Source organism: Convolutriloba macropyga, chromosome 6 (genome assembly GCF_964194025.1).
Source record: "Convolutriloba macropyga chromosome 6, txConMacr16.3, whole genome shotgun sequence".
Classification (NCBI taxonomy): Eukaryota; Metazoa; Xenacoelomorpha; order Acoela; family Convolutidae; genus Convolutriloba; species Convolutriloba macropyga.
The window spans coordinates 69972641-69990086 of NC_134473.1; the positions used below are offsets into that span (position 1 = coordinate 69972641).

At 36.3% G+C, this 17446-nt stretch overlaps 1 protein-coding gene across 11 annotated transcripts in view; it reads left to right on the forward strand.

Moving 5' to 3' along the window:
- Positions 1-11842: 11842 nt before the first annotated feature.
- Positions 11843-17446, forward strand: part of LOC142340568 (dynein intermediate chain 2, ciliary-like) — a 47511-nt gene continuing 41907 nt past the window's right edge. For 10 of the 11 annotated variants that reach the window (XM_075391226.1, XM_075391227.1, XM_075391229.1 and 7 more), the window contains exons 1-5: positions 11843-11884; positions 11965-12009; positions 12318-12434; positions 12642-12722; positions 13819-13945. In XM_075391226.1, coding sequence (XP_075247341.1) covers positions 11858-11884; positions 11965-12009; positions 12318-12434; positions 12642-12722; positions 13819-13945 — 397 coding nt within the window. In that variant the 5' untranslated portion in view covers positions 11843-11857. The remainder of the gene's footprint in view (positions 11885-11964; positions 12010-12317; positions 12435-12641; positions 12723-13818; positions 13946-17446) is intronic. The other variant, XM_075391231.1, reaches the window with a different exon arrangement.

Sequence of the window (17446 nt, forward strand, 5' to 3'; positions counted from 1 at the left end):
AAAATTAAGTATTATTCCCGTTTCAGTTCAATCACAGCTAATTTTTTAAAAACAGTAGCTCAAGTTTACGTTGACATCAAGATCAGCCATTTTTTTGTCGTTCATTTTCTTCTAATGCAGATTGCAGGTTTGTGTTCATGAATGAGCAAATCTTTAGTACTGGTTAGTCTTACCACGAACAGTGCAAATAAAGGAATCCAAACACCTGCTGAACAGTTTCCCCTTCAGATTTTCCCCTTCGCGGCTGGTTGTTGATTTCTGCAGTACGTACAGATCAAAGCAACGTCCTTCAAACTGGCATAAACTTTTTTTTCGAATTTTGTTTGAAATCATAATTTGCGTAACTCGTATTCCACTCTTTTTCCGTGGAAGAGCATTCTGCGGTTCCTGTCTTTACAGTTCCGGTTTTGATAGCGTTAAGGAAAAATTTCACTCAGCTCAGGTTTTGCGATAATATTTCAAAGATTTTTACCTACGCCAAAGCATGTATTGTGGCCAGTGATGCATCCTTAGCTAGACCATCGGACTAAAAATAAAAGATCCTGTTACTTTCAAATTGATCATTTATAACCCCTAGCCATACTGAAACTTTATTGCGGATCTTCGTATCTCAGGCGCTTGAGACATAGTTCTTCTGGAAATATTCTGTTTTGGCACCCCAGTGATTTTTACGCACCCGATTACAAATTATGTCATAATTTTGCCTGTTATCATGTAAAAAATAGAACGCGCGCCTGGTGGGCTTAAAAAAATCAGCCCACTAAGCTGGGTGGTAGCAAAACAGAATAAACCCGTTCCTTTTAATGCATTTTCTATAGCATTCCTATCTCGTTTATTACTATACAAAGATTTTACGCCAGGAGATACTTTTTTCTGGTCATCAACAAGAAGAATTGACTTTGAAGCTGCTTTAGAATCCTGTGTTGGTTTCAACGTTTTCGCTTGGTAGATCCCAAACACTTTGTTAAAATCTTTATAACTGCTAACAAATAGCGAAATGACAGGTCTTAGAGGAAAATTGTTTCATTGAAAATAACACGCGGGTTTTACCATTAGCCTCTCCACGAAACTATAGCCCCCGTTAAGATATAAATACCATGATTGGTAGATATAGTTTATCTGACCACTAAACTTGGGGACTATAATGAAGAAAGACCTAATTCTGCATCCTTCGTCAGCCGGTTCCACCAGCAAATCCTTGGCCTTTACACAATCATGAAATTTCCATACTCAATCAATTGGAATTCTAAGTAATTGTTTTGCATTCAAAGCTTCATTGAAACCAGCAGTGTCTCCCATTACAACTCATGTTTTTCTTCAACGCTTTTTCTAGTTGGAACTGCAATTACTAAGACCGAATTACGCCTAATATTTTATCAAATGATTAAAAAGATTATTTTTTTCTCTTTTCAGACTAGCGAGCGATGAATTGAACGCTTAGTTCGCGCCTGCTTTCATTTGTAAATTTGTCAGTGTGATGTGACGTTCAATTCAATGCTTTATTTTTTCTTCTTTTTCTTTTTCATTGTAACAAGATTATGCTACTATACAGGCACTCTTTTTCAAGTGAAAAATTGTATCTACTTTTGAAAAGAAGAAGATTCAATTGCAGATCAGATTGCCCTGACAAATTTTCATTTGATATTTAAATTGTGATTTACTTACAAAGTGTAGCAATTTCATTCAATTTGTGAGTTTAAATAATTTTTGATTTGATGACAGTATTAAAATGGGGCGCAATGAAGGTTATGATAACCTGATAAAAAAATCTTTTTCACAAGATTTGCAGAAGCACAAGTTTTAAAAACCTCCCACCTGTAAAACCTTTCAATGTAGCAGAAAAAGTTGTGTCGACAGTTTTCATAATACATCGCAATCACTCTTCTGTTCTTGGAGGGACAATTGTTCAGCCTGTGCTGGTAAAAAATATCAATATTTGCAGAAACTGTTTTGTCAAAGTGTATGTACTAACTCAGCATCAGCTTATCCGGCATGTTCCTTCAATTTTGCGGCAGTATTTTTGTATCTCTGCTTCATGAAAATTGTCGATGTGAATGTTGAGGCCATATCTTGCCGCCAGCAAATCAACAGACTTGAACATACAATTAAAGTTTGGTTGCGCAATTTGAGTTTTTGATGTTGGGTTTGCAACGGCTTGAAGGGATTTATCAACTAAATTTTTCAAGTGATGTCACAGATGATGTCGCTGTACATGATTGTTTTAGAACAGTTAGAAAACGTTTTCCGTCTTTCGTTATTCAAAGTCCTCTTCTGAATTTGATAACTCTTTATAACATTCAAGTAGTCTCCAGAACAGTCTAAATCGAGTTTAGTTAAACTTTGCGGTAAAAAGGAATGACTGCTGTTACCAAACACTAGACCATTAACATAGAAGATTTCCTGTGAATTATCACGTTTCAACTCGTAGTACTGATTAGCAATAAAAAAACAGAAGGTAGGAGAAATTGTTTCTCGTCTTGTGCAACACTAGTTTCTCGCTTTAATTCTTCCAAAATAACTCCTCTTCTAATATTTGTTGGAAGTTACGCCTAAGTGTTGATTATTGATTACAATGTTATTAGCATTTTTCTTTGGAGTTCCATTTTAACAAGCTGTGATATCAACAGATAAAAACCGTTAAAATCAAATGCGTACACCTTTCAACATTGTGTCACGTTCATTTGATTGTTTCTTTGAGATAGGAGCCTGCATGAATTGTCGAGAGGCTACGTCGAATACAATATTTTCTTGGTGGTAGTATTCTGCAAATTTTTACCGCTATTGTAATTGTTGATAACATAATCCGGTGAACATTTTGTACAAACACACAGCAAAGTAATTCCTCTAAAACAATCTGGTTCAGTTTTTCATCATGCCGTTTGTATGATTGTTGTACGTATGATATTTTGTAAATGTTAGGACGTGATATCTTTGTGAATCAGAGATTGTATAATTGAAAAAAATGTTAATTACGAAGAAACTTCTCTTGTTGCTCACGTTTATTGTGCACATGTGTTCCTCTAGCTGTATTGTTTTCCAAATTTGAGTTCTTTGGTGATTTTCATATTCAAATTTGGATACTCAGGCTTGAAAAATACTCCCAATTAGTGAAAGAATAATCATGGTTGTCTTAAACTTCGGCTTGGATATGGGTGTTTTGCGGGATTGTTGTTTTCGCCCCATATAGTCCCTTGATGTACGCCTCACAAGCCTTAATTGTAAATTGTGTTTCTCTGGAAGTTACCTGTTTTGATTTTAGTATGTCTCAAAATTTTTTTAAATTTTTGCCTTGACTCTTACAGCTTTTTGACTAAAGCGATATATTTTTTTCTATTTCACACTTTCTTCAGAAAGTTTTTTTTCAATTAAAAAAAATCGTGATCCGTCCTGGAATCTGTGTCAGTGTTCGGCTTTCAGTTGTTTGTGCGACAAGAACAACTATTTTCAGGAAGTTTTGTCGATTTGTTAGACGAGGCAGCTACTGATTCATAGATGGCCTGAGAGAAACGTGAGTACGAATTGTTTTCACTCGGTGCTTAAAGTTTTTGCGATTCTTTTATCGCTTTTGACAATTTACCGATGTTTATTTTGCGTGCTTGTTTTTTATTACTCGCCTCTTTTTCTTGTTTGTTTTTTAGGTCAACACTAAATACTACGTGTTTCTGTTTCGTTAAGAACGTGTCTCTTTCTTTTGGTGTGACTTGACTCAAAACTCTACTGCCTACAAAGGTTAAGTCGATTACGTTATTCTTGTTAGGATTCGCAGGTTGGTGTGTTATTTTACTTTATGCTGTGCTTGCCTATTGTTCAGAAACTCACATAGAGAATCAACTAGAGTCGTGGTATCGAGTTTACTTACCTGCGAGTACTGTTTTTTTACTGCCATGGCATTGTTGCATAACTGGTTAGTTCCTGATAAATGAATTCTTAGACCGTTGTCGGTGCTAAAAAAACTGCGATATGAGGTTAAGTTCTTCTATCGCTACAGTAAAGCATAATTCATAAAGAGCTTCAATCAATCGTGATTCCAAAGTTGTTCTTGCTCCGTCGTCGTTCTAAGGACAATTTTAGACATGGTGATCTCATTTGAACTATCCAATTACCCTTTCTTTTTAATTTCTGGGTTTTGGCGTTTTGTGTTCGTAAGTTCGGCTATCAATTTCATTTGGCTCTCTTTTTCAGATGTTTTGAGGTCTGAACCTATGCACACAAATTTAAAACGCTCTGTTTTTTTAAGAAAATTTGCTATTTTTGATAAATCTCACTTCATTTTATCCGTTTTTTAACCGTATGCGTGGTAGCTGCTTACCCTCTGGGTTGAGTTTATCTTTCTTTTGGCAATCGAAAATTAAGGGGACATTAAGAGAAGAGAAGATTGAATTAACCATCAGATCACAATTGTCGAAATTTTTTTTTATAGTTATCAAAAACGAATATTAAATTTAATAGTTCAAGATTTTTAGAATTTTTGTAAAGATTTCAATTTTAGAAAATTACTACAATAAAGAATTTGATTGGCTGATAACAGTTCTTTCGCAAAATCAGCGCAGACACCAATGGTAACAACCTTTCATACAACAAAAATTTTTGTTCAGTACATTGGCATAGAATTTGTTTATAATTTTTCTTATTATTATTATTATTATTATTATTATTATTATTATTATTATTATTATTATTATTATTATTTTTATTGTTATTATTATTATTATTATTATTATCATTATTATTATTATTATTATTAGTAGTAGTAGTAGTAGTATTAGAAGTAGTAAAAGACTCAATTCCAAAACAAGAGTGAAGAGCTCGTTTAGTCCAGTCATCAAGACAAATTAAGAGCGACAATTTTTACAAAAACATTTTACAAAATAAGAGCAAGAGATATCAATGTTAAAATGAGTAAGTTTTTGAACTAGAGAAACATGTAGTTTAGTACGGAATATGCCCAGCGGTATGTCGAATATATTGACATTTAGCATTAGGAGTTCATTTGCACATCTGTTGGCCCTGACAAAAAAGTTATCTTCAAAGCAAAATTTCTGCGTTTTAGGCAAACTAAACAGTCCAAAAGTTGATGAACTTGTGTTGAACAAACTTTTTTGTATTTCACTCTCAACTTCCACTTGTTTATTGACCATTTTCCAAAGCAGCACCATATCTGACTGAATCTTCTGGTAGCAAATTGGTAAGAAAGAAAGTCTCTGAAGTGCAGAATCATAATCGCGATCAGAAATAATCCATCTGAAAACTCTTTATTGAAATTTCATCAGCGTTCGCATATAGGTTACGGAAGGTTGCCATACAGAACAACCGTTAAGAAGGATGGAGAGGACGAAGTTTGGATACAATAAAAGTTTCCTTTTCGCTGAGATCGTGAAATGCACGTTTCGCTTTATGAAATAGAAAATCTTTTTGCATTCAGCTAATTTTGTATCAATGTGACGCTGCCCAAATTACTAAAGATGGTGAAGCCAAGGTCTTCAAAATAGTCAATATAATCCAGTGCTGTCTCACCTGGTTTTAATACTTGCAAACGATCAAATTTGAAAGGTTAAATGTTAAATTTAGACGGATGAAAGCCTAAGCAATTCAAAACTGACCACTGTTGTAAGTCGTTAGGGTCTTGTTGTATAAGTTGTGACTCGCAACATGTGAAAATTTTTGAGTCATCAGCGTACAGAAAGCACGATCCTTGTGAGATTACATTTGGCATGTCATTGGTAAATAACAGAAAAATAAGTGGTATAAGGACACTGCCTTGTGGTACACCAGATGTCACATTCCAGAAAGGAGAGAAAGTGTCATTCATTTTGAAACACTGTAAACGATCAGAAAGATAAATTTCAAAAAGCACCATAAAACGAGGACAGAAAACAAGAACTTGAAGTTTAGACAGCATAAGTGATGAGGAACAGTGTCAAAGGCCTTCTTGATGTCAAAATAAACTGTTAGTGCAGGAAAAATTTTTTGAGATTTGTAAACAATATCTACGTAATCAATCATTTGAGTTACAGTGCTCTTTAATTTTATGAATCCGTGTTGCTGTTTGCAAATTAAACCTTCACCATTGGATCAATAAAATCAATTAAAATACGTTCGAATACCAACAAAAATTTACATAAAATACTTATTGGCCGTTTTTTTATACCAAGTTCAGTGGTCCCATTTTATGTAAGGGCGTGATATACGTTATCTACCATAAAGGCCTGGTGCAGTTTTTGGTACCCCAGTAAAAGAGTTGTTGAACTGCTGGGCATAAAATAGTCGCACACCCACGAAGAACGAATGAAGGAATATTATCAGCACTCATGGAGCTCGAATCATTACGGCGCAATAATAAGGTTCTTATCTCTGTTTCTAAAAACGTTACGTTGTCTATACACAACTCTGGCAAGAATTCATAAGATAATGGTACATCATATTTAATTTTGGGAGAAAAGAAGGAACCACAGAAAGTATTAAAACCATATGCGATCTTAGAACTAGAGGACAGAGACACTCCGCTATAAGACATAACAGAAAGTAATGACTTACTGAAGCCAAGTGTTATCAGCAGCCTTAAACATTGAGAAGAACATGAAAGGTTGAATTTTTCAAAGAAAATTTGCTTTTCGAATTCAATCAACTCGTTAGGAGATTTATTAAGTTCTCTTTGTTTTAGTGAGATCAAAAATGTCCAGTTTGTTTGTAAATTTACGGAGATTAGTCTCTTTCTGATTCAAGAGATGCCTTGTATGCGAGGAGAAAAATGTTGGCGCATTACTTAGCTTAGCTCTTTACATTTTAGTAGATTGACTAAAACTTTCTTGCAGATAAAAATACCAGTGCTCAGGATAGTCCAAAGTCTTGATATCGTTGAAGCTTAGATATTTGAACAAGTCAGTAAGATAAAAATTGAAAGCTTGCGCATTGATTGACAAGCGTGAAAATCTTGATTTAAATTTAGCATCAATCGTATCGAAGTTACAAGAAGAAAAGATCGCGTAATGATCGGAAAAAAGTTTGGTTCCAAAAGATACAAGTAATTGATCATCATTAGACAAGATAAGATCCATCGTGTTGCGACCTTTGTGATTGGGACCGCTAACAAATTGACTCAAAATAAGTGAAACAATTAATTCTAAAATCTTATTTTCCTGAGAGTTAATCGATGTTAGTGTTTCCCAATTGATACCGGGAAGATTAAAATCACCGAGCACATAAGTATTAACTGTTGTCGTAGGCAAATAGTTGTTGATTAAATATTTGATTTTCGCTAGGTATTAAATTAGGCAATCAGTGAGCAATTCGATGTTGAAGTGAAATAGAGATCCAATTTAGGGTTTGTAAATCAATATGAAAAACGATGGTATGATATCTAGAAGACCACACGCAACAAAGAAAGGATATTGTGTTTATTTAACATCAATTATTTGTGTTTGTATGCAATTAGAAGCAGCAATGGAAAACCTCCTTGTTCCCATTTGCTGCGATGGGAACGTGCCACAACATTGAAATGAGATCCGAGTAATACTTCTGAATCAGAAATGCGTTCAGAGAGCCTTGTTTCAGTTAAAAATATCAACGAAATTGATGCTGTTATCATTGTTCAAGCCAATTCTTGACGTTTAGAAAAGCTGCAAATTGACTGAAAATTAAGAACCGAAGAGTTGGCTATTGTTAGTCAATTAGTGTTCATTTGGACTTTACAGCCTTGATAATAAAGTTTCAAATTTTTTATCTGAAAGTCTTCGTTATTTTTTCCTTCGTGATGAATCATATGGAAGCGAGCGTTTACCGAGGACATCTTTCTCCTTCTGTCTTTCACTGGATGTCAGAAACTTCTTTATGTACAAAGGTTTTACTGAATTTTGCAGGTAGTGACATCTAGCAAAGCAATTCTGAAGGAAAAGGGGATTGGAAAATGTGAAAAGTATAGGACGGTAGTTTCGCTTTTGTTTGTTCAGGGGATTGACTTTTTTGCCAGGTTGTCGGACACTTGTCACATTGCTGTCGCAATCTAACCCCATATGCGATATTATGTTTTTGAATTCCATCGAGTCCTTCTCGATTTGATTCAAATACGAGTCTTCTGATTCAGTAACACCATTTGTAATAAACTGAAGATCAGGATTTTTGTTCTGAGCTTTTAAGCGACCTGAACTAATGTCAGCGTAGGATGGTAAGGTGTCATTAACAGCTTTCTTGACGTCATCGTATAAATGACTAGTAATAGACTCTTTAACAGCTTTAGGAATTAATTTTGCAATTGATGATGTAAACTTGTTACGTAAAGAACCAATTAAGCCATTCAGCTTAGCTTCGGCGTTTGAAGAAGTGAAGATGTTGTCATTCTGCTTGACACACGAGTCACAAAGCCGCACACAGTTACGTCTATCTCCGAGCCATTTAACTTCTTCATCGGAGAGGTGAGCACAGGTACCATGAAAACAAAGTTGACAAGTTTCGCACCAACTTTTCCAAAAAACGGCTAGAAGTTGAACTAGTAGAACTTAAACAAAAGGAAAAATTTCAAATCAAGATATAAAGGAAGATGTAACGAGATTCGATCGTCTACAAAACTGTCAAAAGCTACTCCAAAATTGTCAAACCTTGCAATGCAGAAGATAATTTTGTGAAAAAAGAAGAAGATAGAGTTAAGCATCAGATCACACCGACAAATTGTCGAAATTTTTTACAGATTCAGAAATAAACATGAAATATAATTGTTTAAGAGTTTATAGAACTTTTGTAAAGGTGTCAAGTTTGAAATGTGACTACAATAAAGAATATGGTCGGTTGATAAAAGTTCTTTTTGTGCGGTCCATAGAACTTGGCAATTATTCTCCTGTGTTTTGGCGGGCAGTCTTTTAATCCGTGTATATCATGAAACATCAACTTGTTTAAAAGCGTTGTGGTTGAGGTGTACTTGCTTACTCCGCACCAATTTTACCCAAAAACGGCTTCTATTTTCCGGAAATGTTGTTTTGTTTCGATTTCAAAAAGTTCATCGACGTACGTCTCTAATCCGTAAGTTGCTGCTGGAAAAACAATTGAATTGAAGAGTTGTTGTGCTAAGTTGAAGTTGACTTTCTGCAGATTCAGTTTTTGGTTTATTGAAGCTGCTGACTGATAAACTTTGTTCATTATGCCTTAGATGATGACTGGGAGATAACGTGCTCGAAAAAATTACAACTAGATAACTGAAGTGTTAGTAAATTCAACTTCTCTTTTCGATATATAGAATTTTTCATCGACAGCTTAACGGCCACATTTTCTGAATTTTATGCATTTTGTCTCGTTTACATTAATTTTCAAATAATTCCTGCTACAATTCGTGTTCAGATTTTTCAAACTCTGTTGTAGTTGGCATTGGCTATGGCTCCCAAGTACTGTCATCAGCGTAAAATATAACATCTAGAGCCTTGCATTCCATCTCAAATATAAGTCAGCTATGAATAAACTAAATGAGAGTGGTGAGAGTTTGTCTCCTTTTGCTACTCCTGAATTCTGTTCAATCTCATTTGACAAGAATTCTCCATCAAGTATCTGCTGGAAGTTGCATTTTAGCACTGATTGTATTGACTATCTAATGTTATTACATCTTCATCAATATCTCGATTTGAAATTTTCGACTCAATATAAGTTCTACTAGTTCGCATGAAAAGAAGTTAAAAAAATCGTTCAATGCGCGTTCAATGGCGGTAGTTTGGGCTCCTGCGAACGTCTAACTTATAATAATACCCCACTTGAATACGTCAGCAACTTCACTTATCTTGGTATTGTTCTCTCCACGACCTTTACAATTACGGGTCATCTATCTCATTTAAAGAAAAAATCGATGAAAGCCATCAACTCACTGCGAAACAAGGTAAATTTGCAGAAAACGGGGTTTCAAACTGCCTACAGACTGTTGGATGCGGTCATAAAGCCAGTCGCCACCTATGGAGTAACTGTGTTTGATGGGCCGGATGACGCCATTCTGACCCAAGACCACTGCCGGAGAGTGATCGGCTTGTATTGGAAACGATGGGCACGGATATCCAAGTTCTGGGCAAATACGGACCTTATACATCACCTCTATGATGATGATTTTCTCCATTTACAGTCAGCTAATGAGCCTAATAGACGTCCTATTGCTCTTTTCTACATCAACGGTTTGCATCATCTTTTGTGTATTAGATATGATTGCTATGGCCCACCCGACCCTCTGGACTGTGCCTGCAGGCTCTGCGAGGAGCCATTTGTCGAGAAATTTCACCTCCTGTCATGTCCTGCTCTCCCCAACATTCCATTAGTCTCAAGGGTGTTACGCATTTACCATGAAAACTCTGATAACTTGGCCTGTTTTAGTTAAAATGTGTGTTCTTAATCATAAAATGTATCTACACACGTGCTTTGTAATGATTTGCTTCTGATTTTATACGCCGCGTACGACTATGTACATTGCATCTTGTTTTTCTTATGCTTTACACTTTGTGTGATTTTATTCATTGCTTTTGTATCTTACGCTTTGTTCTGTTATACTGTCTATATAGACGTAATTCACTTCTTTCTCTCTCTCTAAATCGTTCAATGCCGCCAACGTATTAAACATTCTTACATAAGTAAGCTACATTGTCCATCGCGAAATTGGTTTTATCGCATACTTTTAGTCGCATCAATGTTCCCCTTCTGCACTGTACAATAGTAGCATATTGTTTCCCATGGAACTCAGTCCTATGCTATATTGGCCTCACTTAAAAATAATCAATTCATTGATTACTGAAATCTGCAGATAAGCTAGGGGCTACAATATGAAGACCCGCTGCTTATTTTTCTAAAATTATTAACTTCCTTTTTAACTTTTTCTGGTGATTATTGAAATTGATTATGTCTTAACGACTTGATACTTCCGAATATGAGTCTATGAGTCTACTTACGAATCTGTCTACTGAGTCATAGAAATGTGGAGTCTTTCCCATTATAGTCCCCTCCACGAGACTAACACACCCATTGTGGTATACTTAGGGTAATGGGGAGAGGGCTATAGGTTTTCTGAACTCTGAGTTGGAAAGGTTACATCGGGAACAACCCGAAATAAGTTCTATCTGCATTAAAGTTTCTGGTTTAGTTTTAACAATTTTTAAATATTTCTAATTATTTGTTCTTTTTATCTTTAATTTTTTCTAGTATTCTAGATATATCTTGAATATATTTTCCTTTTTTATTAAGATGTCAGATTAAGATTTTAAGTTTTGATGGCTTCTGTATTTTGAGTTACTTTTGGGATTTGTTACATTGATGCATACAATGAAAGAATGAAAGGGTCTTTCCCATTATCGCCCCCAGCTTAGTGGTCAGATAAGCTATGGTAAATATACCATAATTGGGGGCTATAATTTCATTGTGTGTGTGTGTGTGTGTTTGTGTGTGTGTGTGTGTGTGTGTGTGTGTGTGTGTGTGTGTGTGTGTGAGTGTGTGTATGTGTGTGTGGGGGGGGGGGGGCTGGGGCGCAACAATGGGAAAGACCTCAATGAAAAGTATAGTATGCTGCCCCACTAGGAATCTTCTTGTTGCATCGGAGTTGAGTTTGCTGTAATATTTGCTATTAATATAATTCAATTATTCGATATTGTTTTTTGTTGAGACATCAACACACTTAGCTTATACAAACTGTCTCCTAGATGTTTTTACGCATAAAGTTTTTACACATAATAATCTGCTTTATAACAACAAAATTTGCATGTGGAAGAGGAATCAAGTAGGGAGGTAATGAAAAAGTTGTTTTTTAAATGTCGCAAATGGCTATCTAATTCATTCTCACTCATTGCAAAGGGCGTAATGTCTTCATTATGTTCATTGTTTTTTTTAAATTTCAGATAACATAGCTCACAGGATGGCCCCCGCTAAGACAAAAGCTAAGGTACATTTTAAGCCGTCCAGTTATATAATGCCTATTCATCAATATTTTGCATTGAGATTGCACGTTACTTTTTGTTTCAGAGGAAAGCCAGAGTGAGTCTCGTTCCTCGTCTTCAACCACTGGGGGTACGTTGCATTCAGGAAAGCGCCACGTTATCACCATCGAAATATGCACCTGTGTTTCACTCAGAAGCTCCCTCAACGTATTGTTTTGTTTCTCTGGCACTTTATGAGTTACTAGTGTGCTTTATGTGTGAGAACTTCATCACTCTGATGGTTATGTTGCCTCTGCTAATATTGTTATACAGTTTCAGCTTCATTTTCAGCGATGTTGAATGACTAGCGCGTTGAATGCAATGTACTCTTCAGTTGCCGAGTGGTAAATTTTTGCGCTACAATCTTTGACGCATCGATTTAAGTCAATGTGCATTTAGACGGAAGATGAATCACAGTCTCAAGGCCATGAGGAAAGTGGCTATGCGGGTATGGAAGACTGGATGACTCCGAAACAGTTAATTAAGCCTGATGACCAGCTCGAGCTCACTGACGCAGTAAGTTCAAACGTTCGGTATATTCAACTGATGCTCATTACCTGACGTTATTAATTACGACTGTAGTTCCTATTGACGAGCTTTTCGTATTAGCAATTGCAAATCAATGAATTCACAAGAAGTATTAAAATTATCTCTCTTAACCCGTTCATCTGTTTTCAAAAAACCCGATTTATGTCAGAAAATTTAATAGCTTCATTGTCTTAGGAGCTTAAAGAAGAAATCACCCGAATTCTGACAGCGAACAATCCTCATGCTCCTGACAACATTATACGATTCAGCTTCAAGGTTTGCTTTAATCCAACTCAAACTCTATTTTGGTATTTTTAATATCTTTTATCTGCCAACAAAAATTACAGAAAATCTAGTCCTATCTATAAAAATATGAAGGGCTGAGAAACGAAGTAGAGCGAAGCCCTTACTGGCGACATGATGATGGTTTTTTGTCACCAAAATTTTTCTTCTGAATTTTTTAAGTCATGAAACATGGCACTGGATAAAAAACAAACTAAGTTTTGATAGTCCCAAAGTTTTTCTAAATTTTGCATCGAATTGTGTACAAACGTTTTTTTTCAAATACTGCAAAACGCAACAGCCAAGGTACCAATTGTTTTTCTTATAGGAGACATTTTTTGGGGAGAAAATGCGTTTTTTAAATCACAAGAGGGTAACCGTATTCCTCTAAACCTGTAGAAGAAAACAAAGAAAACTGAGAAATTTTGGCCCCAAAAATAATCACATCTATTTTTTTTAAAGAGGGAGCCTGATTATCACAGCAAGTAACTGATTATTCGAGCCGTCCTACGAAACAAACGAGCTCAAGTTTTTTGCAAAAATATTTATTAAATAGGTAATTTCTTTGTGTTCATTACAATAATTTATTTTTTGCCCTTCCACATTCTGTGCAAACTTAGAGAGTATCAACTCATTGAGATCATGAAAGCTGAGAAATCGAGCAAAAAATTCAAAATACGCAGTGATAGCCTTAAACTTTGATATGTTACTACGCATTTGACAAAAGTTCACAGCAGTTTTTTTTATGTTTAACAATCTTCGGCTTTTTACAAAAATATATTTTTTAAAAGAACCTTAGAGATTACCTCATATGCGCTAAATTTATTATAAAACTGTTTAAAAGAATTTAATAATTGAGTTTTGTCATCATTTTAGTGTAAATTTTGAAGAAAACCTTAAAAAATTACTATACTTGCGGGGTCTGAAATTTTTCCCGAGCAAGCCTTTAGTGTGGGTCATTCTTGCATCGGCACAGGTTATTTCGAAAAAGCTGAAAAAAATCGAAAAGTGGCCTGGGTACCCATAATCCATACTCTGGATTCTTTTTCATAATCTACTTTCTGGACTCTTTTATTTTTTTTTCTTTTAGGAAAACCAGTTCCGACAAGTTGCACATGTGGACCAGCTGGCAATCCATTTTGCACTGGATGGGAATTTACTGCACAAGGATTCAGAGGAAGCCAAACATCAGTTGGCGAGGGAAGCTCTGGCTGAATGTATGTCCAGATCTATTTTTTGTCTTGTTTTGATTTTGGAATAGCTGTCAACACCCCTGGTCGTAAAATTGTTCATGGCACTATGTGAACAATTGGTCTCCGGACGAAACAGTTCCAGGCGAAATAATTTAAAGAAAACAGAATCAGCAGCCTCAATGACAATCGGACGTTGATTAGAAATATATTTATTTGGTAACAACAAAATACTCGTGTCAAGTACTTTTTGAGTGAAATTAAACAAATTGAACCCAAAAAAAAACAGTTTAAAACTATTTGGTTCTTTTATAGCTAAATTTAATAGCTTCCAAAATTATATCACAAACACTCAGGATTGCGTCTTCTGAAATGTAAACTTCCATCAGATTTTCTACTCAAAAACACGCTCCTAAAAATTAGTTATTGCCATGATTTGTTTGCATTTTACTTCAACGAGTGCCTTTTTGATCACTCTTTTTAACTATAAGTGGTTTTAGCCTTCTGTTTAGAATAATGTCTGTCTTTTGATTTAGTATTATTCAATTGAGATCGAAAAGGGAACGTCAAAGAGGTCATTTTTGTGAATTTATTTCTGGTCTTTTTTGTTGAAACATGTAAATTACTGAGATTATAACCTAAGGTTAGATATCCACATGCTTTCAAATGTTAAATAAATTAATCATAGTATCAGTATTGTTATTAATATAATAATCTTAAAATTGTGGCCGTTCAATCTCATAAGTAAAAATGGGATTTGAAGGCTCCTATTTGTCTATTAACGGAAACTTTCTTGTGCTGATCGAGCAAAAACTCGGTCAAAACATTTTGCAAGCCAATTTTGCTGTTAAATGTTCTTATTCAAGAGGTGTTCTTAAAAGTTCTTATTGTTAAAAATGCGTCTGGATTTCAAGTTTCGAATTCAAACAAACACAGTTCACATAAATCCGTAACACGCGTAAAGTCAGTATTGGTCACTGTGTGGGTCCTTTGAATTCTTGCTTTTCCTAATTGATCATTTGATTACGGAAATTGATAATTAGATGGGGTGACATGGCTTGATGGATGAAAAATTTTTGGGTATGTTAGAATATCGATCAAACTATAATCTTGAACTGAGTGAGAATTATTAGAAAGAAAGTTTAACTTAACAGATTACCAAGACAGGAGCAAATTAGTTTAGTCAAAACTTTTATAGAAATGAATTGTCAAGAAATGGTGCTGAGAATCAATATTCGGTTCAGTTTGGTGAATCTAGATAACTTATACTAGAGTGAGATTATTTGATGTAAAATCTTCCCAGCGTGTATGGAATGATTATGATACCTGTGAAATGTGAATGAATTCTTAGAAAGGTGTAAATGCACACCATCTATGGTATCCGCTGCGACTTATTTCTAGGAAATTTGCAAAGGAAAATCATATTGGGTTACCCTTGCGACCCCCACTGTAAATTAGCTGATTTTTGAGCCTTTTTTCATCCCCAAAATCAAATCGCCATCTTGATCTAATCAGATCTCTCCTGTAAATCTCTAAATTCTGCTGTAAAATATCATTTTTGTTATTCTCTCATTTTGAGAAATTAATTTTTCTACTTAGTTCAAAACGTTTTTTTCCGCTTGCGAAAACCCATTACCCAACAGGTTATGAGCCCCGAAATTTTCAGATTCATAAATCTAATTTCTAAAACAAAACTAATTTGGTGCTGACAGTCATAATCCTTTTCTGCTTAGTACCTTTTCTTTTCAGATCTGTTTCTGCCTGCTCAAACTACGATTGATCAACAGACAGTGAAGCTGCTGACCTACACGAGAAAGACACAGGACTTTTCAATCTGGGGCGCGAGATTTGTGGCATAGATGCAGACGAAGGGACTCAAAAAATCACTAATTGGGACAGAGGAGCAAACCAATGAACCTGCACGACTAGCCAATGGCGCAAGCAATGATTAGAAGAACCACAAATTGCTGAAGGATTCATATTAGAAGGAAGTTGTAGACATCAAGGAGCAACGGAATTGTGTGATGGCATCTGGTACTGACAGCAGATACAACCCTTATGCTGATGAGACAGGACTGTGTGGGAGATGACGGCATCGGAGATGGAGCAAAGGCTTGGAAGCTTTTGAAAGAGATTTTAGAGTGTGGAGACGCTCATCGTGGTGACTTTGGTGGCACAGTATGCTCGACTGTAGCTCTAGGATTCTGAGGATTTGGATAGCTTCTTCATCAGAGGACAGGAGATGCACTAAAGGCTACAAGAAGCAGGGGAAGCAGTCTCAGAGACCCTCTTAAACGTCTCGGTCCTCAATGGTCTGCCAATGAGGTATGAAAGTTTTCTTATACAGGAAAGCTTAAACCCGGCAACGAACTTCACAGAGTTGAGGAAAAGGCTGCAGAACTTCATGAGAGCACAGCACAGAGACACATGGGACAAAGTGGTTCAGTGGCACTGGCAGTGAAGCGTGACTTCAAGAAGGGACCACCTAAAAGGGTGGGATGCCTGGGCACTTTGCCAAGGACTGGAGGAGGAAGGAGACAGCACAATGCAGCAAGTGTGGTGAGAAGGGTCACCTAGACAGGGCATGCATGAGACAAAGAGATGGAGGCAAACATGAGTCAGTGGCAATGGGTCCAATATTGGCTACACAAGATGAGGAATACTGGGCAGCTCTTACCCAGTAAAAAACAGCGGGCATGCGTGTGGACAGTGGTTGTGCAGATCACATAGCTTCACTTTCGAGAAAGGAAATAGCTGCATGAAACTCCAGCATGGAACTCGGGTAAAACTAACACAGAAAATTAATTTGCTTAACTTGCCCTGCAGCTTTCTAGAATTCAAGATGAGTTCCAACAGCGCAAAATTTGACAAAGCAAGTAAGTGGCACAGATGATTGGGTCATTTGAATCAAGTTGATGTGGTCAGGAATGCACCAGAGACAGTTGGTGAACTCTATGATGTATGCAATGTGTGTGCGCTGGCCAAGATCACAAAGACTCCAGTACCAAGAGTGGCAGAGACCCAAGCAGGTGAGAAGCTGGAGAGGGTGTTCACAGACGTGATGGGACCTTTCGGAGTAGAATCACTGTCAGGGTTCCGGTTCTGCATTGTGTTTAGAGACCAATACACGAAGTTTGTGTTTGTGGACTTGCTTAAGGCAAAGAGTGAAGCACTGACGAGCCTGAAAAAGTTTGTTTTCAGTGTGGGAACGCCCACGAAGCTGAGGCAAGACAATGTGGAGGAGTTTTTCAGAGCAGTTCAAAATGTACTGTTGAAATGCAGCCGTTCTACAGGAAAAGACAATACCGAGACGCCAGAACAGACGGGTAGCTGAAAGGTGCGACAGGACACTGCTGGAGATGGCAAGATGCTTGCTTATTGACTCGGGTCTTCCCAAGATGATATGGGGAGCAGCCATTCTCCACGCAACAAGGATCAGGAACTTGGTTGTGAGAAGAGGAGAAGAAAAATGCCCAGCAGAGCTAATGCGAGGTATAAAACTTAAGCTTTCAAATAGTAAATTATCTG